The 20714-nt window shown below is 36.7% G+C and overlaps 1 protein-coding gene across 1 annotated transcript in view; it reads left to right on the forward strand.

Annotated features, from left to right (window-relative positions):
- Nucleotides 1-20714, forward strand: part of CCDC102B (coiled-coil domain containing 102B) — a 787870-nt gene that overhangs the window by 109283 nt on the left and 657873 nt on the right. The window contains exon 4 of the mRNA XM_027852419.1: nucleotides 14759-14867. Within this exon, the coding sequence (XP_027708220.1) occupies nucleotides 14759-14867 (109 nt within the window). The remainder of the gene's footprint in view (nucleotides 1-14758; nucleotides 14868-20714) is intronic.

Raw genomic sequence — 20714 nt, forward strand, 5'->3', positions numbered from 1 at the left:
TTCTTACACCTTAGTCCTGAATATATACTCTTCCATCCAAGCATAGCGGCCTCTTGGTAGTTCCAGGAATAAGACTTGCTTTCTCTTGCCAACAGGCATTTTCTTTTTTTCGTTCTTTTTTTTGGTTTCTTTTTTTCCCAGTTACATGTAAAAACAGTTTTTAACATTTGTTTTTAAAACTTTGAGTTCCAAATTCTCTCCCATCCTTCCTCCCCACTTACCCTCATTTAGAAGGCAAGCAATTCAATGTAAGTTATATGTGTGTAGTCATGCAAAACATTCATAATAGTCATGTTGTGAAAGAAAACAGACAAAAAAACTCAAGAAAAATAAAGAAAGTTAAAAAAAGTATACTTCAATCTGTATTCAGATACCATCAGTTCTTTCTCTGGGAATAGATAGCATTTTTCATCATAATTCCTTCAGAGTTATCTTGGATTGTTGTTGTTACTGAGAATAGCTAAGTCATTCACAGCAGATCATCTTACGATTACTGTTAACTTTGTACTCAGTACATTTCACTTTGCCCGTGTAAGTCTTTCTAGGTTTTTTTGAGAGCATACTCCTTATCATTTCTTTTTTTTTTTCAGCCAAAGACAAGGTTTATTAGAACATTCGTCATATTGGGCAGACTCTTAAGGAGTCTGAACATTAGTAAACTATTGGCAAGATTTTTTATGGTAATTTTTATTTATTTTTTTGTTTTCAACATTTACTTCCACAAGATTTTGAGTTCCAGATTTTCACCCCATCTCGCCCCTCCCCCCACCCCAAGGTGGCATGCATTCTAAATACCCCTTTCCCTAGTCTGCCTTCCCTTCTATCTCCCCCTGCCCTTCTCTTATCCCCTTCCCCTTCAATTTTCCTGTAGGGCAGGATAGATTTCTGTACCCCATTGGCTGTGTTTCTTATTTCCCAGTTGGATATAAAAAAATTTTTTTAAACATGTGTTTTTAATACTTTGGGTTCCAAATTTTCTCCCTTCCTCCCTCCCCACCCAACCTCATTGATAAGGCAAGCAATTAAATATAGGTTATATATGTGCAGTTATGCAAAACGCTTCCATGGTAGACATGCTTTGAAAAACTAACTCTATTTCCCTTAATACTATCCTGCCCACCAATTTATTCTATTCTTTCTTTTGACCCTGTCCCTCCTCAGAAGTATTTGCTTCTGATTACTCCCTTTCCTAATCTGCCCTCCTTTCTATCATTCCCCTACTCTCTTGTCCCCTTCCCCCCCTATTTTCCTGTAGGGTAAGACAGATTTCCATACCCAATTGAGTGTGTTGAGGATTTTCAAATCCTATGAGAATAAGATTCACTCATTCCCTCTTACCTTCCCCCATTTCCACTCCACTGTAAAAGCCTTTTCTTTTCTGTTTTTTTTTTGTGGGATAATTTACCCCATTCTACCTCTCCCTTTCTCCTTCTCCTAGTATAATCCTCTCTCACCCCTTAATTTTATTCTCCAGATATGACCCCTTCATTTTCAACTCACCCTATGCCCTCTATCTACCTATCTATATCGATATGTACGGACATATAATTTTTTCCCTTCCAACTACCCTAATACTGACAAATGTCTCATGAGTTACAAATATCATCTTGCCATGTAGGAATGTAAACAGTTCAACCTTATTAAGTCTTTAAAGATTTTCTCTTTCCTGTTTACCTCTTCATGTTCCACTCGAGTCTTGTATTTGAAAATCAAATTTTCTATTCAACTCTGGTCTTTTCATCAGGAATGCTTGAAAGTCCTCTATTTCACTGAATGACCATTTTTTCCCCTGCAGGATTATACTCAGTTTTTCTGGGTAGGTGATTCTTGGTTGTAATCCTATCTTCTTTGCCCTCTGGAATATTATATTCCATGCCCTGTGGTCCCTTAATGTAGAAGCAGCTAAATCTTGTGTTATTCTGATTGTGTTTCTACAATACTTGAATTGTTTCTTTCTGGCTGCTTGTAATATTTTCTCCTTGGGAACTCTGGAATTTGGCTATAATATTCCTAGGAGTTTTCCTTTGGGGATCTCTTTCAGTCAGTGATTGCTGGATTCTTTCAATTACTATTTTGCCCCCTGGTTCTAAAATATCAGGACAGTTTTCCTTGATCATTTCTTGAATGATGATGTCTAGGCTCTTTTTTTGATCATGGCTTTCAGATAGTCCAATAATTTTCAAATTCTCTCTCCTGGATCTATTTTCCAGGTCAGTTGTTTTTCCAATGAGATATTTCACATTATTTTCTAATTTTTCATTCATTTGGATTTGTTTTATAGTGTCTTGATTTCTTATAAAGTCACTGGCTTCCAATTGCTCTCTTCTAATTTTTAAAGAAGTATTTTCTTCAGTAATCTTTTGGACTTCCTTTTCCATTTGGCCAATTTTGCTTCTTAGGGCATTCTTCTCCTCCTTGGCTTTTTGGACCTTTTTTGCCATTTGGGTTAGGCAATTTTTTTAAAGTGTTATTTTCTTCAGAATTTTTTTGGGTCTCCTTTAGCAAGCTGTTGACTTGTTTTTCATGATTTTCTTGCATCACTCTCAGTTTTTCCTCTACTTCTCTTATTTGCTTCTCAAAATCCCTTTTGAGCTCTTCCAAGGCCTGGGACTGGTTCATATTTTTCTTGGAGGCTTTGGATGTAGGAGCTTTGGCTTTGTTGTCTTCTTCTGGTTGTATGTTTTGATCTTCTTTATCACCAAAGTAAGATAATATAGTCTGACTCTTTTTGCACTGCTTACTCATGATCCCAGCCAATTACTTGAGTTTTAAACTGTTTGTTAAGGTAAAAGTCTGCTTCCAATGTGAAGCGTGTACTGTCCCAAGCTTCGGGGGTTTATATAGCTCTTTTCAGAGGTACTTCTAGAGACCTGTAAATTTTCAGTTCTTCCAAGGTGGTATGATAACAGGCGAGGTGTTTCCTCTCCACAGACACAACAAGCTTCACCACACCAGCATTCCTCCTCACCCTAGGACCGCCCCTCAGAACTGTGATCCAGGTCCAAGCACGGGTAAAGCAAGAGATTCCTGCCTCAGCACTGGCAAAGAGATCCCTGTAATCCCCCTCTGATCAGCCACTCAATTCCCCCTCAGTCTGTGGGCCGGAAGCTCAGGAAACAGTCCCTGTCCCAGCCTGAGCTGGAGACCCGTGGCTGAGACCTAGCTCCTCTCTCACCAGGGTCGCAGACATTTCCCATTGGCCTTCCATGTTGTCTTTGACGTTAGTGGGTTGAGAAGTCTGGAAATCACCACAGCTGCCCCAGATTCAGTCCTCTGAGGCCTGCTCCAGGGTTGCTGTGGCCTGTGCCCCCACTCCAACCTGCTCTCCTCTCCCTGCCCAGCGCGATATACCTTTCTGATCAACCATCCAGGCTGTCTTTGGCTGGAAATTTGTTTCACTCTGTCTTTTTGTGGGTTCTGCTCCTTTAGAATTTGTTTAGAGCCATTTTTTTAGGTATTTGGAGGGCTTTGGGAGAGAGCTCAAGTCCTATCATTTCTCACAGTACAATATTATTCCACCATAATTACATACCACAACTTTTTCAGCCTTTCCCCAATTGATGGGCATCCCCTTAATTTCTAATTCTTTGCCCCCAGAAAAGAGCTGCTATAAATATTTTTGTATCTATAGGTGCTTTTCCTTTTTTTTTTTAATTTCTTTTGGGATACAGAACTAGTAGTGGTATTGCTAGGTCAAAGGTTATGCATGGTTTTATAGCCCTTTAGGCATAATTCCAAATTGCTCTACAGAAGGGTTGAATCAGTTCACAACTCCACCAATAGTTGATTAATGTCTCATTTTCCCCATATCTCCGTGTTTGTTAAAGTAGGGCTCTGCTTCCGTGGTGGAGGGCACACTGTATCAAGTTTCAAGGCTTTTGTGCAACTATTTTCAGACATACTTATAGGGACCTGTAAGTTTCAGTTCTTCCAAGGTGATGTGATCTAAGGAGAGGTGTTTACTATTTTCCTGGCCTGTACTATGGTCTATGAGTGACCACAAGAACTCTTTTCTCCCCTGGAACTGTGAGGAGGGTCCTCCCTCCAATGTGGCCACAAGCTTTGCTATGCTAGTGCTCCTCTTCACCCTGGAACTGCCACCCAGGACCGTAACCTGGATTCAAGTGTGGGCAAAGCAACAGAGTCCTGCTCAGTGCTAGCAAAAAGGCCCTTGTAATCTCCTTCTGATCAGTTGTTCAACCCCCTTACCGTCTTTGGACACAGAGCTCTGAAAGTAGCCACTGTCGCGGCCACTGCTAATTCAGTTACTTTTGAGGCCTGCTCCAAGTTTGCTGGTGCCTGGTATGTTCTGGCTTGGCCTGTGCTAGACTGCGTTCCTCTCTCTCGCTGATAGAACAGACCTTTCCTGACGACCTTTCAGGTTATTTTGGGCTGGAAATTTGTTTCACTCCATCTTTTTGTGAGCACTGCTGGTCTAAAATTTGTTTAGAGTCATTTCTAAAGGTATTTGGAGGGGTTACCCAGCAAAATTGAGCATAATCTTTCAGGGGAGGAGATGGATATTCAATGAAATCAGGCACTTTCAAACCTACCTGATGAAAATACCAGAGCTCAACAGAAAATTTGATCTTCAAAAGGGGCTTGGGGGAGAGTACAGATGATTCCCTGACTTGGCTCCGCCAACAGACATTTTCTGTGACTCTCTTCCATGCCTGTAATTCTCTCCCTCCTCTCCAACTACTAACTTCCTTGACTTCTTTTAAGTCTGAACTAAAATCCCACCTTCTGCAGGAAGCCTTCCCCAACCCTTCCTAATTTCAGTGCCTTCCCTCTGTTAATTATTTCTTATCAATCCTGTTTATAGTATGTTTTTGTATATATTTGTTTGCATGTTGTTTCCCCCATTTGATTGTAAGCTCCTTAAGGGCAGAAACTATCTTTTGCCTCTTTTTGGATATTTAGCACTTAGCACAGTAGGCATAGTAGGCGCTTAAAAAATATTTATTTATTGATTATTGATTGATTGCTTTACCTTTGGGATCTTAATTTAACCTCTTTTTAATTCTTACCAATTTTAAATTGGCACTGAGTCTTTGGAGTTTCTTTTTCGTGTTAACATCAACTTAAGATAATTATTCTGACCTGAGAAATGAGATTTTCACCTTCAACAATACAGTGGGTAGATTATTTTGAAAGGGAATTTCTATGTTTGAAATGTGAAATCTTTCTTTTTGGATGTTTATTGTTGCAAGAACTTTCAGTTTATGGACATATTTTGATTAATTCTAGTTTTTAAGATGTTTTATGATCATAACAGTTGACAAGCTACTATTGATCACGTACAAACATAATAACATCTTGCTACAGAAATACTGTTTGCACAATTATTATTTTCATATATTTTAGACTCCGAACATTTGCAGACTCTAGCAGACTGACTTAAAAACTGCTACTTTAGACCAGGAAAAGCTTTATCATACCAATATTTAATGTTTTCTTAAATTTTTACTTACCAAATTAAAAAAAAATAATCTTTCTGGAATACATAAACCTTGTTTTAACTTGTTGGTAAATGCCCTTTCACAGTACTGACAACAAAATCCCTAACTACAATACAGATGAAGATTAGAAATTGCTATCAATGTGGAATGAGGAAATTCTGCAACTCTTTTTGAAATTCAAAATGATTTAATTAGGCCAAAATATTATGTATTTATGTAGTGCCCTCTGCTGCATGACTTTAGATATGCACTTTTCTTTGCTATATGCTGGCAAGGAAGCAGTTTGGTAATATAGCTAGTGTTTATGACTGGTTAAATGCCAACCTAAAACAAAAGCAAGAACCAAACCAAATCAAAACCAAAAAAAAAATTATTTAAGCAGAGCAAGATTTTTTTTATATGCAATCTGCTTTGCATGAATTACATTTTTTCTATAATTGCTCTGATTTAACCTAGTAAAAATATTTAGCTCTCTTTCTGAACGAGAAATAAAAAATGAGCAAAAACTAACATCTTAATGAGGTGATAATCTTTCAAAAGTAAACAAGGAAATAAAGGTTTCTGAAACTACAGCCTATAGAGAGGCAGTATGTGATAGTGAATGGAGTGTTAGCTTTGCATTAAGAATGTCTTGTCTCTGATAATAGCTATGTAAGTATGGTTGAATGACTTAAGTTTTCAAGTCCACAGATAATTCTCTTAAAACCACTAACCTATTTATGAGCAGATCATTTACATTGACTGTGTAGATTTTCATACCTGCAATTAAGATACGGACCAAAAAAAACCAAACAAAAAGCTTATTACTATTTCAGTGGGACATAAAACTGGCGATATATCCACTTGGATTGACAATGATAGAAAAATGAACTGTACAAGTAATTTAATAATTTATCTTTTGCATGTGTATTACAAGAACTTATTTCTTATTTATATTCAAATCAATTGATATAATTTTATTTATTTTAGGCAATTGGGGTTAAGTCACTTGCCTAGGGTGATACAGTTAGTAAGTATCAAGTGTTTGGTCTGAGGCCGTATTTGAACTCAGGTCCTCCTGACTTCAGGGCTGGTACTCTATCCACTGCATCACCTAGCTGCCCCCAACTGATACAATTTCAAAGTTCTTTATTCAGATATTGGGAAACATTTCAGTCATTATATTACTTCTCTTTATTATTAGCCTTGCACACATGATTTGGGGGAGAATGTGTCACTTTTTTGCTGGAAAAGCTTATTTTTAAAAAGAAAGTATGCTATAATGAAGAAAAAAACTTAGTCATGTGACCAGCAAAAGACATAAGTAGTACAGAGTGGACTAAAGGAGAAGTGGCTTCCATTTTAAAGAGAAAGGCCCCTAGAAACTTAGCTACAGTCAGTTCTTTTCCTATGGAGTATATTCTGGATAGAGATGGGACTAGGCTTCCATATTTCTCACCTCCCCGAACTCCAGTTGGCTGAGGCTGTGAAACCTCAGATAGGTATTCAGGAAAAAAGTATTTCAACAAATAAAGAAACTTAGGAGGGATGAAAGAAAAAAAACTCAAGAAAAATAAAGAAAGTTGAAAAAAAGTAAGCTTCAATCTGTATCCAGATACCACCAGTTCTTTCTCTGGGGATAGATAACATTTTTCATCATAGTTCCTTCAGAGTTGTCTTGGATCGTTGTATTGCCGAGAATAGCTAAGTCATTCACAGCTGATAATCTTACAATACTGCTGTTACTTTGTACACACTACATTTTACTTCGCATTAGCCCATGCAAGTCTTTCCAGGTTTTTCTAAGAGCATCCTGCTCTTCATTTCTTATAGTGCAATAATATTCCATCATAATCACATACCACAAGTAGACAAAAAACATCCCAAAACAAAACAAAAAACTCATGAAATAAATTGGAGAATTTTAATATTTGAATTCCCATTCAGTACCACCTTTCATACAAACCACTGTGTGTGGAGCAAAAATTAACTGGCAGGCTTATTATTCAGGGTCTCTGTAAAGATCCTTTCCCTGCTGCCCCCACACATCTGAACTCCCCTTCACCCTTTAAGAGGAAGAAGACACTCATTCTACCCCGCACAACCTAGGCATAAGAAAGGGGATGTAACTAGAGTGGGGATTCTTAAACTGGCATCTGTGAACATGTCATTTAAAAAATATAATTCCATTTCAAGATAATTAATTTTCTTTTTAATCCTAAATATTTTATTTTATTCTGAGAAAGGGTTAGTGGGCTATATCTGACTGCAAAAATTGTTTGTGATATAAAAATGTTAAAAACCACCAAACTAGGTAGGAGGAGGAGTGAAAGACGAGGACAATGCAGAATAATACAAAAACGCAAGTGAAAGGCTAAAGAGCATATACACTGCCAGAAAGGAAGATTGGAAACTGAAGTAGGGCCAGTCCTTTTTTGATAGTTTTTTTTTTTTGGGCAAGTACTGAGGCCTGTTACCACATCCACCAATTATAAGATGCTAAAGATAGCCTCTAATTAAGTCTCAGGGATTTGTGTAGAAATGAAAGTAGTGGAATGGAAAAATAAAGGCAGATGACTAAGAAAATAAGAAAGAAGCTGAGAAGGACAAGCATTTCAAGAGAAGAAGCTGAATAAGACTAGCTCACAAACAGATGAACCAGCAGAAATTAAAGAAAGAATGAGTAAAACTACATAGAGAAGCCAAATATATTGAACAACTATTATACTAAGAAGAAAAATGAAGCAAAGTCAACCATTGGAGAATCCTGCAGAAACCCAAGAGTTCACAGAATAGCAAAAAAAAATTCCAGAATGGTTCAATAGAAAAGTACAGTTTTTGTAAATAAAATTAGAAATGCATTTAGTGCTCTCAACAGAGAATTTAAAAATACAAGGTGAAAAGTAAGAAAAAATGATTTAAATGATGGAAGATCACTCTAGGGAAGCAGAGACTCCAAGGGAAAGAATGACATCATACAAAAAATATTAAACTGGAGGAAGATTTAATAGAAAAAAAAGCACTATAATTTTAAGAGAACACATGAATTTTATACAAGACAAAGCAACTGACCTTTATGGTAGAGTATGTAAAGATAAATAAGGATCACCAAAAGAACATAGCCAAAAACAAACAAAAAACCTAAATCCCGTCCATAAGTAAATAATAAAAGAAAACTCCTCAGAACTTTTGAATACAAGCAACAATATATTTAATTGAATTCATAGATCAGCTCTACCAAAAACAATAGCAAAAAGAAACTTGCTTCACATTTCATTGAACATAGTGATTAAATTTTAAAATTTCAATAAAACAAGAAAACATTTTGTAAGCAGTCAGAGGTCTTTAGAATAAGAAAGGAAGGCTATTTCAATACATAGTATTGAGGAATTGAAAGACAAAATAGATATGGGGAACTCCCTGTGAGGACACTCTTTCTGTTGATATAGTTTGGTACCTGCTTTGCAATTCACAGTCTTAGATAGTTTGCTTTTAGCACTGATACTAAGGGATTTGCCCAGGGTCACACAGACAGTATTTATAGAGATAAAATTTGAATCTTGGATTTCCTAACTTGAGGCTGGCTCTCCATCCTTTGTAATAGTTAATATTTATATATTATATGAATATGGTATTCATATAGTATAATTCAAGGTTTGCAAAGTTATATATATACATACATACATACACACATTTAGAAGTCCCACAACTCACTGAGATATGATTACCTCATTTTACTGATGAAGAAACTGAAACTGAAAGAAACTAAGTGACTTGTCTAGGGTCACACAGATGGTAAGTACTTGAATCCAGCTTCAAATTCAGATTTTCCTAATCTCAAGTTTAGCATTCTATCCACTATGCCACCTAAACTACAACTATGGTGTAGTTCCTCTAAAAAATGAGAGAATAAGATAAATTAAGGGCATAAATAGCACCAAAGAAAATTTTTTTTTATTTGCATGAATTTTCAGACCTCAGGATGGCTTACTTAGAAAACTTCAAAGAAAATAATTGAGAAAATTCACAATTTTAGTAAATAAACCTTCTTGTTTAGAAGCAACTAGGTTGCACAGTGGATAGAGCACTGGACCTAAATCAGAAAGAACTGCGTTTATATTAATACCCAGACATTTAATAGCTGTATGATGCTGGAAAAGTCACTTTACTTCTGCCTGAGTTTTTTCAGCTGCAAAATGGGGATCATAAGAGTAACTACTTCACAGGGTTGTTGTGAGAGTCAACTGATAAAATCTGCCCAGTGCCTAGGAAATAGTAGATGCTTAAAAAATGTTTATTCCTTTCCTCTTCTCTCCCCTTCCTTTTTCATCTTTCTTTTCCTCTTCCCCTTCCCTTTCCTTCTTTCTTCCCCTTTTCTCTTTCCCTTCAATTCCCACTTACCCTTTCTTTCCCTCTTCCTCTTTCTATTTCCCCTTCCTGTTCCCTTTGACCTACCAAGTCCATAAACTATGATCCAGTGACATTCACCTGTTTGCTATACCTTGCAAAAGACACCTCATCTCTGAATTCTGTACCTTTTCACTGGCTGTCCACTATGTCTGGAATACTCTCCCTCTTTATCTTTGCATAAAGAATTCCTGGTGTTTTTCAAGCCTTAGCCCATAATCTCCTCTCCCAGAACTGTTCCTTGAGGGGAAGAAAAATGCTAGAAAAAAAAAAACAATCAAAACAACAACTTTCCCTCTTTGTGTCTCCTGCATTTGGCATCTATAGCCATCTGTCCTCTGGATTCAGTATTGGTTCTTGCATTTATCTTGAGATCATTTACCTTTTTGCATCATTTTTATCATACTCATTGCGCATATTGTTGTCCTGGTTCTGTCTACTTTGATTTGCAATAGTTCAAACAAGTCTTTTCATATTTCAGTGAATTCCCCACATTAATTCAAAAATAAATAATTTATTTGTATTTAGTTGTGAGGGACTGTTTGATGCCAGATACTGCCAGATGGGGGTTGTGCCAACATGGGACGGAAACTGGGTACCAGAAAGTAACTGGAGCTCTTGCTCCCGAGGCAGAGGCGGTGCTGGGCGGAGTTGTGGCGCACTGGGATGGGATCTGGGGTCAGAGAGGTAACTGGAGCTCATGCTCCCGAGACTGGAGCGGTGCTGGATGGAGCTGTGACAGGCTGGGGAGGAAGCGGGGTACAGGGAAGTGGCCGGAGCACGCGTTCCCTAGGCAAGGACTGTGCCGCTTGGAGGGGGATGGCAGAGAGCGAACTCTCTCTGTCTAGCCTCCTTTTTTAGGTACTACTCTGACCCCAGACACCTTCCCCCGGTATCTGGACCTGACTTCCTGAGTCACATATGCTCCCTAGGTATAGCACCGACCCCAGACACCTCCCCCCGGTATCTGGACCCGACTTCCTGCATCATGTGTACTCTCCGTTGACTATGCACTAATCCCTCAAGCCTCCTTCCAAATCTCTGGGACCCACTTCCTGTGCCACGTATGCTCCCTTTGTCTGGACACTAGCTGGACATCCCTTTTTTTGATATTTGATCCTCCACGAGTCACTATGGGCGGGCTGAGGAGGAGGGACGAAGAAGGTACTAAAAAGAGCTGCAGGGAGGGGGGGTCGGAGTCGGCTTCTGCTCCTGCTCGTGCGTGTGTGCCTTCCTGCCTGGCCTTGCTGTGATGATTATTGAATAAAGTTCAGGTTTTTGCACCCCCCGATTGGCTCGTTTCTGGTTTTACCTGGGTGGCCTCCGATGATGTGGTGAGTATGACCCTGGTTGGCTGAATTGGTTGAAAGAGTGTGCGCGGTTTGGACCGGCACATTTAGTATTTTATTTTTCCCCAGTTACATGTAAAAACAATTTTAACATTCATTTTTTAAAAGTTTGAGTTCCAAATTCTCTTCCTTCCTCCCTTCTGCCTCCCCCCGCCAATGCCATTAAGAAGAAAAGCAATTTCATTCAGGGGCAGGGAACCTGTAGCCTCAAGGTCACAAGTACAGCCCTTTAACTGAATCCAAACTTCACAGAACAAATTTTATAGCCCTGTGGGCATAGTTCCAAATTCCATTACACAATGGTCGAATCAGTTCACAACTCCATCAATAATGAATGAACATCTCATTTTTCTCACATCCCTTCCAACATTTATCATTCACCTTTTCTATCCTATTAGTCAATCTAATAGACACGAGGTAGTACCTCAGAATTCTTTCAATTTGCATTTCTCCAATCAATAGTGAATTGGAGTATTTTTTTGATGTAGATATAGATAGTTTTTATTATTTCATCTGAAAATACCTTTTGATCAATTATCAATTGGGGAATGACTCTTTCTTTCATAAATTTGACTCAGTTCTCTATATATTTGAGAAATGAGGCCTTCATCAAAGAAACCTGATTCAAAATTTTTTCCCTGTTACTATTACTAACTGTATTTCCCTCTGTCCTATCCTTCTGCCCCCATTTATTCTATTCTCTCCCTCCTTTCATCCTGTCCCTCCTCAAAATTGTTTTACTTCTAACTACCCATTTCCCCAATCTGCTGACCCTTCTATCCCTACCCTCTTTTCTTATCTCCTTCCCCTCTTACTTTCCTGTAGGAGAAGATAGATTTCTTTATAAAAAATTGAGTGTGTATGTTATTCCCTCTTTGAGCCAATTCTGATGAGAGTAAGGTTCACTCACTCCCCCCAACATCCTCTTCTTCCACTCTACTATAAAACTTTGTCTTGCCTCTTTTATATAAGATAATTTACCCCATTCTACCTCTCCTTTTCTCTTTCTTCCAGTACGTTACTCTCTTAGCCCCTAGTTTTATTTTTAGATATCATCCCTTCATATTCAAGTCACACCTGTGCCCTCTGTCTATATATACTCCTTCTAACTACCTTAATAATGAGAAAGGTCTTACAGATGTCATCTTCCTATGTATGAATACAAAAGTTTAACTATATGATTCTGCTTTTCTGTGTACTATTTTATGCTTCTCTTGAGTATTGTATTTGAAAGTCAAATTTTCTATTCAGCTCTGGTCTTTTCATCAAGAATGATTGAAAGTCCTCTATCTCATTGAATGTCTATTTTTTGTCCTGAAGGATTAAACTCAGTTTTGCTGGGTAGGTGATTCTTGGTTGTAATCCTAGCTCCATCCCCCTCTGGAATATCATATTCCAAGCCCTCTGATCCTTTAATGTAGAAACTGCTATTGTGTTATCCTGACTGTGGCTCTATCATACTTGAATTGTATCTTTTTGGCTGTATGCAGTATTTTCTCCTTGACTCGGGAACTTTGGAATTTGGCTATAATATCCCTGGCAGTTTTCATTTTGGGATCTCTTTCATCCTCTTTCAGGAGGTGATTGGTGGATTCTTTCAGTTTCTATTTTGCCCTCTGGTTCTAGAATATCAGGGCAGTTTTCCTTGAGAATTTCTTTAAAGATGATATCTAGGCTCTTTTTTTTTTATCATGGCTTTCAGGTAGTCCAATAATTTTAAATTGCTCTCTCCTGGATCTATTTTCCAGGTCAGTTGTTTTTCCATTGAGATATTTCACATTGTCTTTTATTTTGTCATTCTTTTGGTTTGGTTTTATTCATAAAGTCATTAGCTTCCATTTGTTCCATTATAATTTTAAAGGAATTATTTTCTTCAGTGAGTTTTAGGACCACCTTTTGTGCTTCTTTGGCCAATTCTGCTTCTTAAGGCATTGTTCTCTTCATAGGCTTTTTGGACCTCTTTTACCATTTGACCCAGTCTGTTTTTTAAGCCATCTTTTCTTCAGTATTGTGTGTGTGTGTGTGTGTGTGTGTGTGTGTATGTGTGTGTGTATGTTTCTCCTTTACCAAGCTGTTGACTCATCTTTCATGATTTTCTTGCATCATTCTCATTTCTTTTCCCAATTTTTCCTCTACCTCTCCTACTTGATTTTTAAAATCCTTTTTGAGCTCTTCCATGGCCTGAGACCAATTCATATTTTTCTTGGAGGGTTTGGGTGTAGGAGCTTTGATTTTGTTATCTTCTACATATGTATTTTGATCTTCCTTGTTCACCGTAGTTACTTTCTGTAGTCAGTTTTTTCCATTGTTTGCTCATTTTTCTAGTCTATTACTTGATTTTTAACTCTTCGTTAAAGTACGGCTGTGCTTCCAGGTTAGAGGGTGCACTGACCCAAGCTTCAGGGGGTTTGTGCAGTTGTTTTCAGAGATACTTCTAGGGATCTGTCAGTTTTCAGTTTTTCCAGGGTGGTATGATATAAGGATAGTTCTTGGTCTGTGCTCTGGTCTATGAGTGACCGCAAGCATTCTTTACTATCCTAGAACTGTGAGGAGGGTCCAGCCCCCACTGGGGCCATAAGTTCTGCTATTCTAGTGTTCCTCCTCATTCTAGGACTGTGATCCAGGACTGTGACCTAGATTCGAGTATGGGCAAAATAACAGAGTCCTGCTTCAGTGCTAGCAAAAAGACCCCTATAAAGTCCTTCTGACCTGTTGTTCAACCCCCTTACCCATCCATGGCCTGAGAGCTCAGGAAGCAACTGCTGCTGCATTCACTCCAAAGGCCTGCTCCTGGTTTGCTGTGTTCTGGGCTGCTCTGGCTTGGCCTGTGCTGTACTGTGCTTCTCTTTCACCCTGATGCAACAGACCTTTCCTGCTGACCTTCTAAGTTGTCTTTGGCTTCTTTTGGGCTGAAAAGTCTGGAAACCACCTCTGTTGCCAGTGATTCCATTGCCCTGAGGTCTGCTCCTAATTTGCTAGAGCCTGATAAGGGCTGGTGCGGTGTGTGCTGGACTGTGTTCCTCTCTTACAACAGACTTTTTCTGCCTACCTTCCAAGTTGTTTTGGGCTGGGAATTTGTTTCACTCCTTCTTTTTGTGGGTTCTGCTGCTCTAGAATTTGATTAGAGTCAGTTTTAAAGATATTTGGAGTAGTTTTGGGAAGAGCTCAGGTGAGTCATTGCCTTCATGCCACCATCTTGGTTCTGCCCTTCCTCCCCACGTTCATTTTTTAAAATGCATTATATATTCAGTTTCTTTAAATCCTTCCAATCAATGAAAATTCATTTTGCTTCCAATGTTTTGATGCCACAATATATCTTCCATTTTTGTATATATATATATATATATATATATATATATATATATATATACATATTTTTGTCTTAGACTTTGTTAATATACATACTTTGTTATGAAATTTCTGGGTTAAAGATTTTTTTAAATCTTAGTATATAACTTAAGAGTGGCTAAATAGAAACAAAGAGTGAGGAATCATATATACAAAGTGATTTTTCATTAATTTTTATTGGTCTTAGAAATGTTTTGTTTTGAAATTTCCTAGAATGCGTTCATCTTTGGAAAACGAAATTGAGTTACTCGAGTCAGCACTGTCTCTTTGGAAATGCAAGTATGAAGAAATGAAAGAATCGAAAGAGAGGAGTTTAAACCAGGTATGTAGACATGAATGTCTCTTTGGCTAGAAACATTTTAAAAGATATAATTGTTCTCAGTCATGGGGGGTTTATATTATATGCTATTTGGAGGTCTTTAGATAAGAAGTCACATAGAAAAGCAGGATTGTTCAAAAACATGAAACAGAGATGTACACAGTGTGTAGATTGAGTAGAAATCAAATAGTTTTAAGAAATCCTTAAAGAGTTAGCATTTTCAATGGGGAACCAACATACTTTGTTGTGCTTTTTGTTTGTTTGTTTTTGTTCTTTGCTCTACACAATACTGTTTCAGTATTTAATTATGTAATGGATGTCAGGGGCCTATAAGATGTGAAGCACAGTAGAAAAATATATCTGAAGCTATCCCTATTTGTTGATTACATAATTGTTTACTTATAAAATCCTAGGGTATCCAAAAAAAACTAATTGATACGATAACTTTAAAAAAGTTTCAGGCTACAAAATATTTTCACAAAAAATCAACAGCATTTCTATATAATAAAAAAATCTAAGACAAAAATAATATAAATGGAAATTCCATTCAAAATAACTCAAAATGTACATGTTTGGAAGTTCAGCTACCAAAGCATACTAAATACTTGTATGGATTCAATTTAAAATATGCCTTAAAAATAAAGAAGAATTAAAATAAAAAGCTGGAAGAATATTCAGTTTTTATGGCTAAGCCATCTCACTATAATAAAAAATGACATTACTACTAGTTTTAATGCTAAGCTTGTCAATTTATCAAAGATATTCTTCAAAAAATATCTTGATAAAATAGTAACAAAATTATTTTGAAGTAAAAAAACATCTAGGCTACCCAGGGCAATAATTTTTAAAAATGAATGAAAAGGGGATAGTATGTCTAGATGTCAAAATATTATAAAGCAGCAATTTTCAAAACCATTAACTAGTGATTAAAAACATGAAAAGTAAAATAATGGAAAAGACTTGACAAGGAGAATCAGAAGGAATATAACTCAATAACTTGGTGTTCAATAAAGCTGAAAACATAAATTACTTAAAAAGAAATCTCTTTTTGATAAAAACTTTTGAGAAACTGTAAAACATAAAGTAGGATTAGACTAACATTTTACACTTTATTAAAAAATAAATTCAAATTGGACAAGTGACCAGGCTATTAAAGATTGAATCATGAGAAATTAAAAAAATAAATAGATCATACATTTTAACAGATAAGGGCAAGAAATATGTTTCTAACCAAACAAGAGATGAAGGTCATTACAAAAGACAAAAAAATCAACTATTTTGATTATATGAATTTGAAAAGCTTTTGCACACACATAAAATAATGCATCTAATTTAAGAAGGGAAGCAGTTGACTGGTGAAAAAAAATTTTGAATCAAATATCTCTGCTAATGATTGGCTCAATATACAAAATATATATATATTATAAACATACAAATATACATAATATATATATTTATACAACTAGTATAAAAATAGGAGAACAAAAAACATTATTCAGTAGATTAATGGTAAAACAATATGAACAATTTCCAAAAGAATTGCTTACTCTGAAAAACCATGAAAGAATTCTGTAAATCACTAACGATAAAAATGTAAATAAAAAACCTGATATTTATCTCACAACCTGAAAATATGCAAATTAGCAAAGATAGGAAACATTCAATGTTGGAGGAGTACTGTTGTGGAATGATAAGAATATTATGATATTCTTAGTGAAGCTATGAATTAGTGCAACCATTCTGGAAAGAAATCTTAAATTATAGAAATAAAAGGGCTAAAATATTCACTTTCTTTGAACTACTAGGCATATATCCCAAAGAGGTCAGTGACAAAATACAAAAAAGAAAAAAAGACTTCACATACACCAAAATATCTACTGCAATTTTTTTTTGAATAACAGCAAATTGTAAACAAAGTAGATACACAATGATTGGGACATGCTCAACAAATAGTGTGAAGCAATATTGCCTTTCTCTAAGAAATGATGAATAGAGACAAACATTGAAAGATCTACGTGAACTGGTATGGAATCAAGTTAAGTTGAGCTAGGATAACAACATACAAAATGTGTACAGCAATGTAAATGGAAAATAATAGGAACTACATAGCAACTGAAAATGAATCTTCTGTAATTGAGAAGAGCAAGCTTGTCTCCAAAGATACAAATGAAAGAAGAGATCTCTTCTATTCTTTTTTTTAAGCGATAAGGAATCCACAAATGTGGAGCATTGCATATACTGTCAGATATTTTGATGTCTTGATCTATTTTTGATAATTTTCCCCTTTTCCCTTTTTGTTTTTCTTTAAGAAATTTTTTATAAGGGATGAATCTCTGGAAACTCGAGAGGAAAGGGTATAGGGGAAATATAAGCAATATACAAAAAAAGATATTGAAGAAATCTTTTAAAATTAATTTAGTGTACAAGTAAAGAAACCATTTGTCATGTTATTGTTTCTCTTCCCACTCTCTGTCTGTCAGTCTTCCCTCCTATTTGTCTGTCTTTATGATTTTGTTGACAAATAAATTCTGAGGTCAATGTGCCCTACTATAAATAAACATGTATTTTTTTAATAATCACTGGGTTTTACATCAGGAAATTTGTGTCTTGATCTTGGCTCATCATCTAACTAGCTCTGTGACCTTAGGTATTATTTTTCTTCTGTGACTAGTATCCTTATCTAAAAAATGAATAAATTACATTGTGATTATCACACTATGAACTAGAAGGTATTCTTCTAGTTCTAAATAACTTCTAGTTCTAAAATGCTGAAATTTTATTACCTAATCATTCATATATATGCATATATATATATAGTTTATATATATGCATATATATGTTCATATATATGTATATATGTGTGTGTGTGTGTCTGTGTATAGTTAAATTAATATCCCCCCAAAAAAGCCAAAGTTTAGTTAAAGAAAAGACTGATGATATTAGAAAGGCCATCCTTTTCTAGCTAGCCCATTTACTCTTTTGCATTATCTGAATACAGTATATGTTCCTGGAACGAGATAATGACATTTGAATTTAATTTATCATGCATAATTGTTTTCCATAACAAAACTATTCTCCCCATAATTTTCTTTAATATAAATCTCAAAGCAATTGGGAACTTTTATAAGGAGTAGAATAGGCAACTAAATCCAGGAACATCTTTCCCCAAGGAGATATTCTGGTATCATTGTTATAGAATAAGGCATCCATAACCTGGCCTCTTAGACATGAAATGGCAATAGTAAAATTACAGAGAGGCCACCAGAGCATAAATGTGCCAGGGAAGCTCCGGAAGTCATCTATTCTTAAAGATGAATTCTATGTTTATTGAGGAACCCAGGAAAGATCTCCTAAGAGATTGTTCTCTTGACTTCTTATTTATTTTTTCTAGCAATTCCACATCTTTTTGTTTTAATAATTTGACATAGTTGTGTGAAGGTTCAGTCAGTCAATAAACACCTACTGTGTGCCAGTCATTGTACTAAATTCTGGGTTTAAACAAAAAGCAAAAAGCAGTCCTTGCCCTTAAGGAGCACACCATCTAATGGGGGAGACAACAAGAAAAAAAATGTACGAACAAGATATATACAGGATAAATACGAAATAACTAACAGAAGGAAGGCACTAGAATTAAGTGATTGGAGAAGGCTTCCTGTTGAAGGTGAGGTTTTAGCTAGTACTTAAAAAAAGCCACTTGGTCATTACGGGAAATGGAAGAGAGCATTCCAGGCATGGGGATCAGCCAGAGAAAGTGCTTGGAACCAAGAGATGGAGTATCTTGTTAATGGAACAGCCAGGAGGTCAGTGTCATTGGATAGAAGAGTACTTAGTAGGGAGCAAGGCATAAGAAGATTGAAAATGTAGGAGAGGATATGGTTATGACAAGCTTTGAGACCAAACAGAGCATTTTGTATTTCATCTTAAAGGCAATTAGGAGCCAATGAAGTTTATTGTATGGGGGTGTGTATGATGTGGTCAGACCTGTACTTTTGGAAAATCACTTTGCTGGCTTAATGGAGCATGGATGGGAGTGGGGAGAGCCTTGAGGCAGACAGACCCACCAGCAGGCTATTGCAACAGTACAGGTGTGAGGTACTGTAGTTGTGGCAGTGTCAGAGGAGAGAAGGCAGCATATTCAAACAATGTTACAAAGGTGAAATTGAAAAGCCTTGGCAATGGATCAGATATGGAGGGTGGTTGAGAGACAAAAATTGAGGATGACCTCTTTTGAGCCTGAGGGACTAGGATGATGGTTTCAGTATTACCGATATTAGGACAAGGGCAGAGGGGGAGGTTTCGAGGCAAAGATACTTCAGTTTAAGACATGCTCAGTTTAAGACATGCTGAGTTTAAGATGAGTTTGAGATATCTGAAAGGCCATTGGAGATGTGAGACTGGAAATCAGCAGAAAAGTTAGGGCAGGATAGGTAGATTTGAGAATCATCAGCATAGAGATGGTAATTAAATTCCTGGAAGCTGCTGAGATCACCAAGCACAATATGGGGGAGTAAAGGGAGGACGGATTGTCCATTCTTCTATTGTTGTGAGTTATTAGGTTAGTATGAGTCCTATGAAAAGGACATTACCTCTCTAAAAACTGCCAGTTCATTTCCCTCTGTCAGCAGTGGGTAGAGACCAGGTGTCTTGAAAGAGGGACTTACTAAAATCATTATGATGTGGGGAAATGATTGTTGCACAATCAGCAACTTAAATTTAATTCCTCTTTTAAAAGTAGTCCAAAGCACAGGTTGTTACTATAGACTTGGAGGACTTTAGGATCCTGAAGGAAGGTAGAACTCAATAAATATAGAATAATTATTTGTTTATGGACTACTGTGAGTATCTATGATATTGGGAACCTGAAGGATCCAAGATCATCTTGTTCTGCAAATGTTCTGTTAAAAGGTTAGCACAAGTCTTTCAATAATACTTTCTCCTTGAGGTTTGAAACAAGACTTTATGTAGCACTCGTAGTCTCAAGAAAGATGATTTCTGACCAAGAATTTCCTCTTGTGGAGACATCACCTCAGTTACAGCCTACCTGCTGAATATATACACAGTTTTGTTTAGAAGAGGGAATTTCAACTCCTGTACTTACTATGGAAGTGTTCATCTCTCTCTGTCTCTGTCTGTCTCTCTGTCTCTCTCTTTACATATATCTATATCTGTGTCTAACATGGGTGTGTTTTAGACTCAGTCTCCCTATCTCTGAGCTAGAAGTTCAGGATCTGATTCTGTTTGGTACACCACAAGAGCTTTGACCTGTTCCATCTACAACTCTGACCAGTTCACCACTCCTTAAACAAACTCTTGATCTCCTGCAACTGCCAGGGTTCACTATATCAATGCCAGGCCATGCAGATAGCCCACTGCAACCCATAACTACCCAGCTCAAGAGATTTGTTGCAGCATTACAAACAGCAGGATTACAGGCACGTACTACCATATCTAGTTTATTTTTAACCAGAAATCTAATTTAAAATAACATTAAAAATTGGCATTTATATAGCATTTTAGGCTTGCAAAGTACTTTAAGTGGGCTAACATTTAAACCTCACAATAACTCTATGATGTAGATGTGATAATTATTCTTATTCATATTTAGTAACAATAACAACAAAAACCAAAAAACTAAGACTCAGAGAGTTAAAGTGACTTATCCATAGTCACATAGCTAGTGAGTGTCCAAGAGAAGAATTGAATTCAGGTCTCTCATGATCCCAAGTCCTCTGTGTTAAGAATCTTCCTCACCTTAGTTATCCTTGGTAATAATAACACTTGTTACTTTTCTCCTTCTGGTGGTAGTAGTAGTAGTAGTAGTAGTAGTAGTAGTAGTAGTAGTAGTAGTAG

This window comes from Vombatus ursinus, unplaced genomic scaffold, assembly GCF_900497805.2.
Source record: "Vombatus ursinus unplaced genomic scaffold, bare-nosed wombat genome assembly UNPS02009573.1, whole genome shotgun sequence".
Classification (NCBI taxonomy): Eukaryota; Metazoa; Chordata; class Mammalia; order Diprotodontia; family Vombatidae; genus Vombatus; species Vombatus ursinus.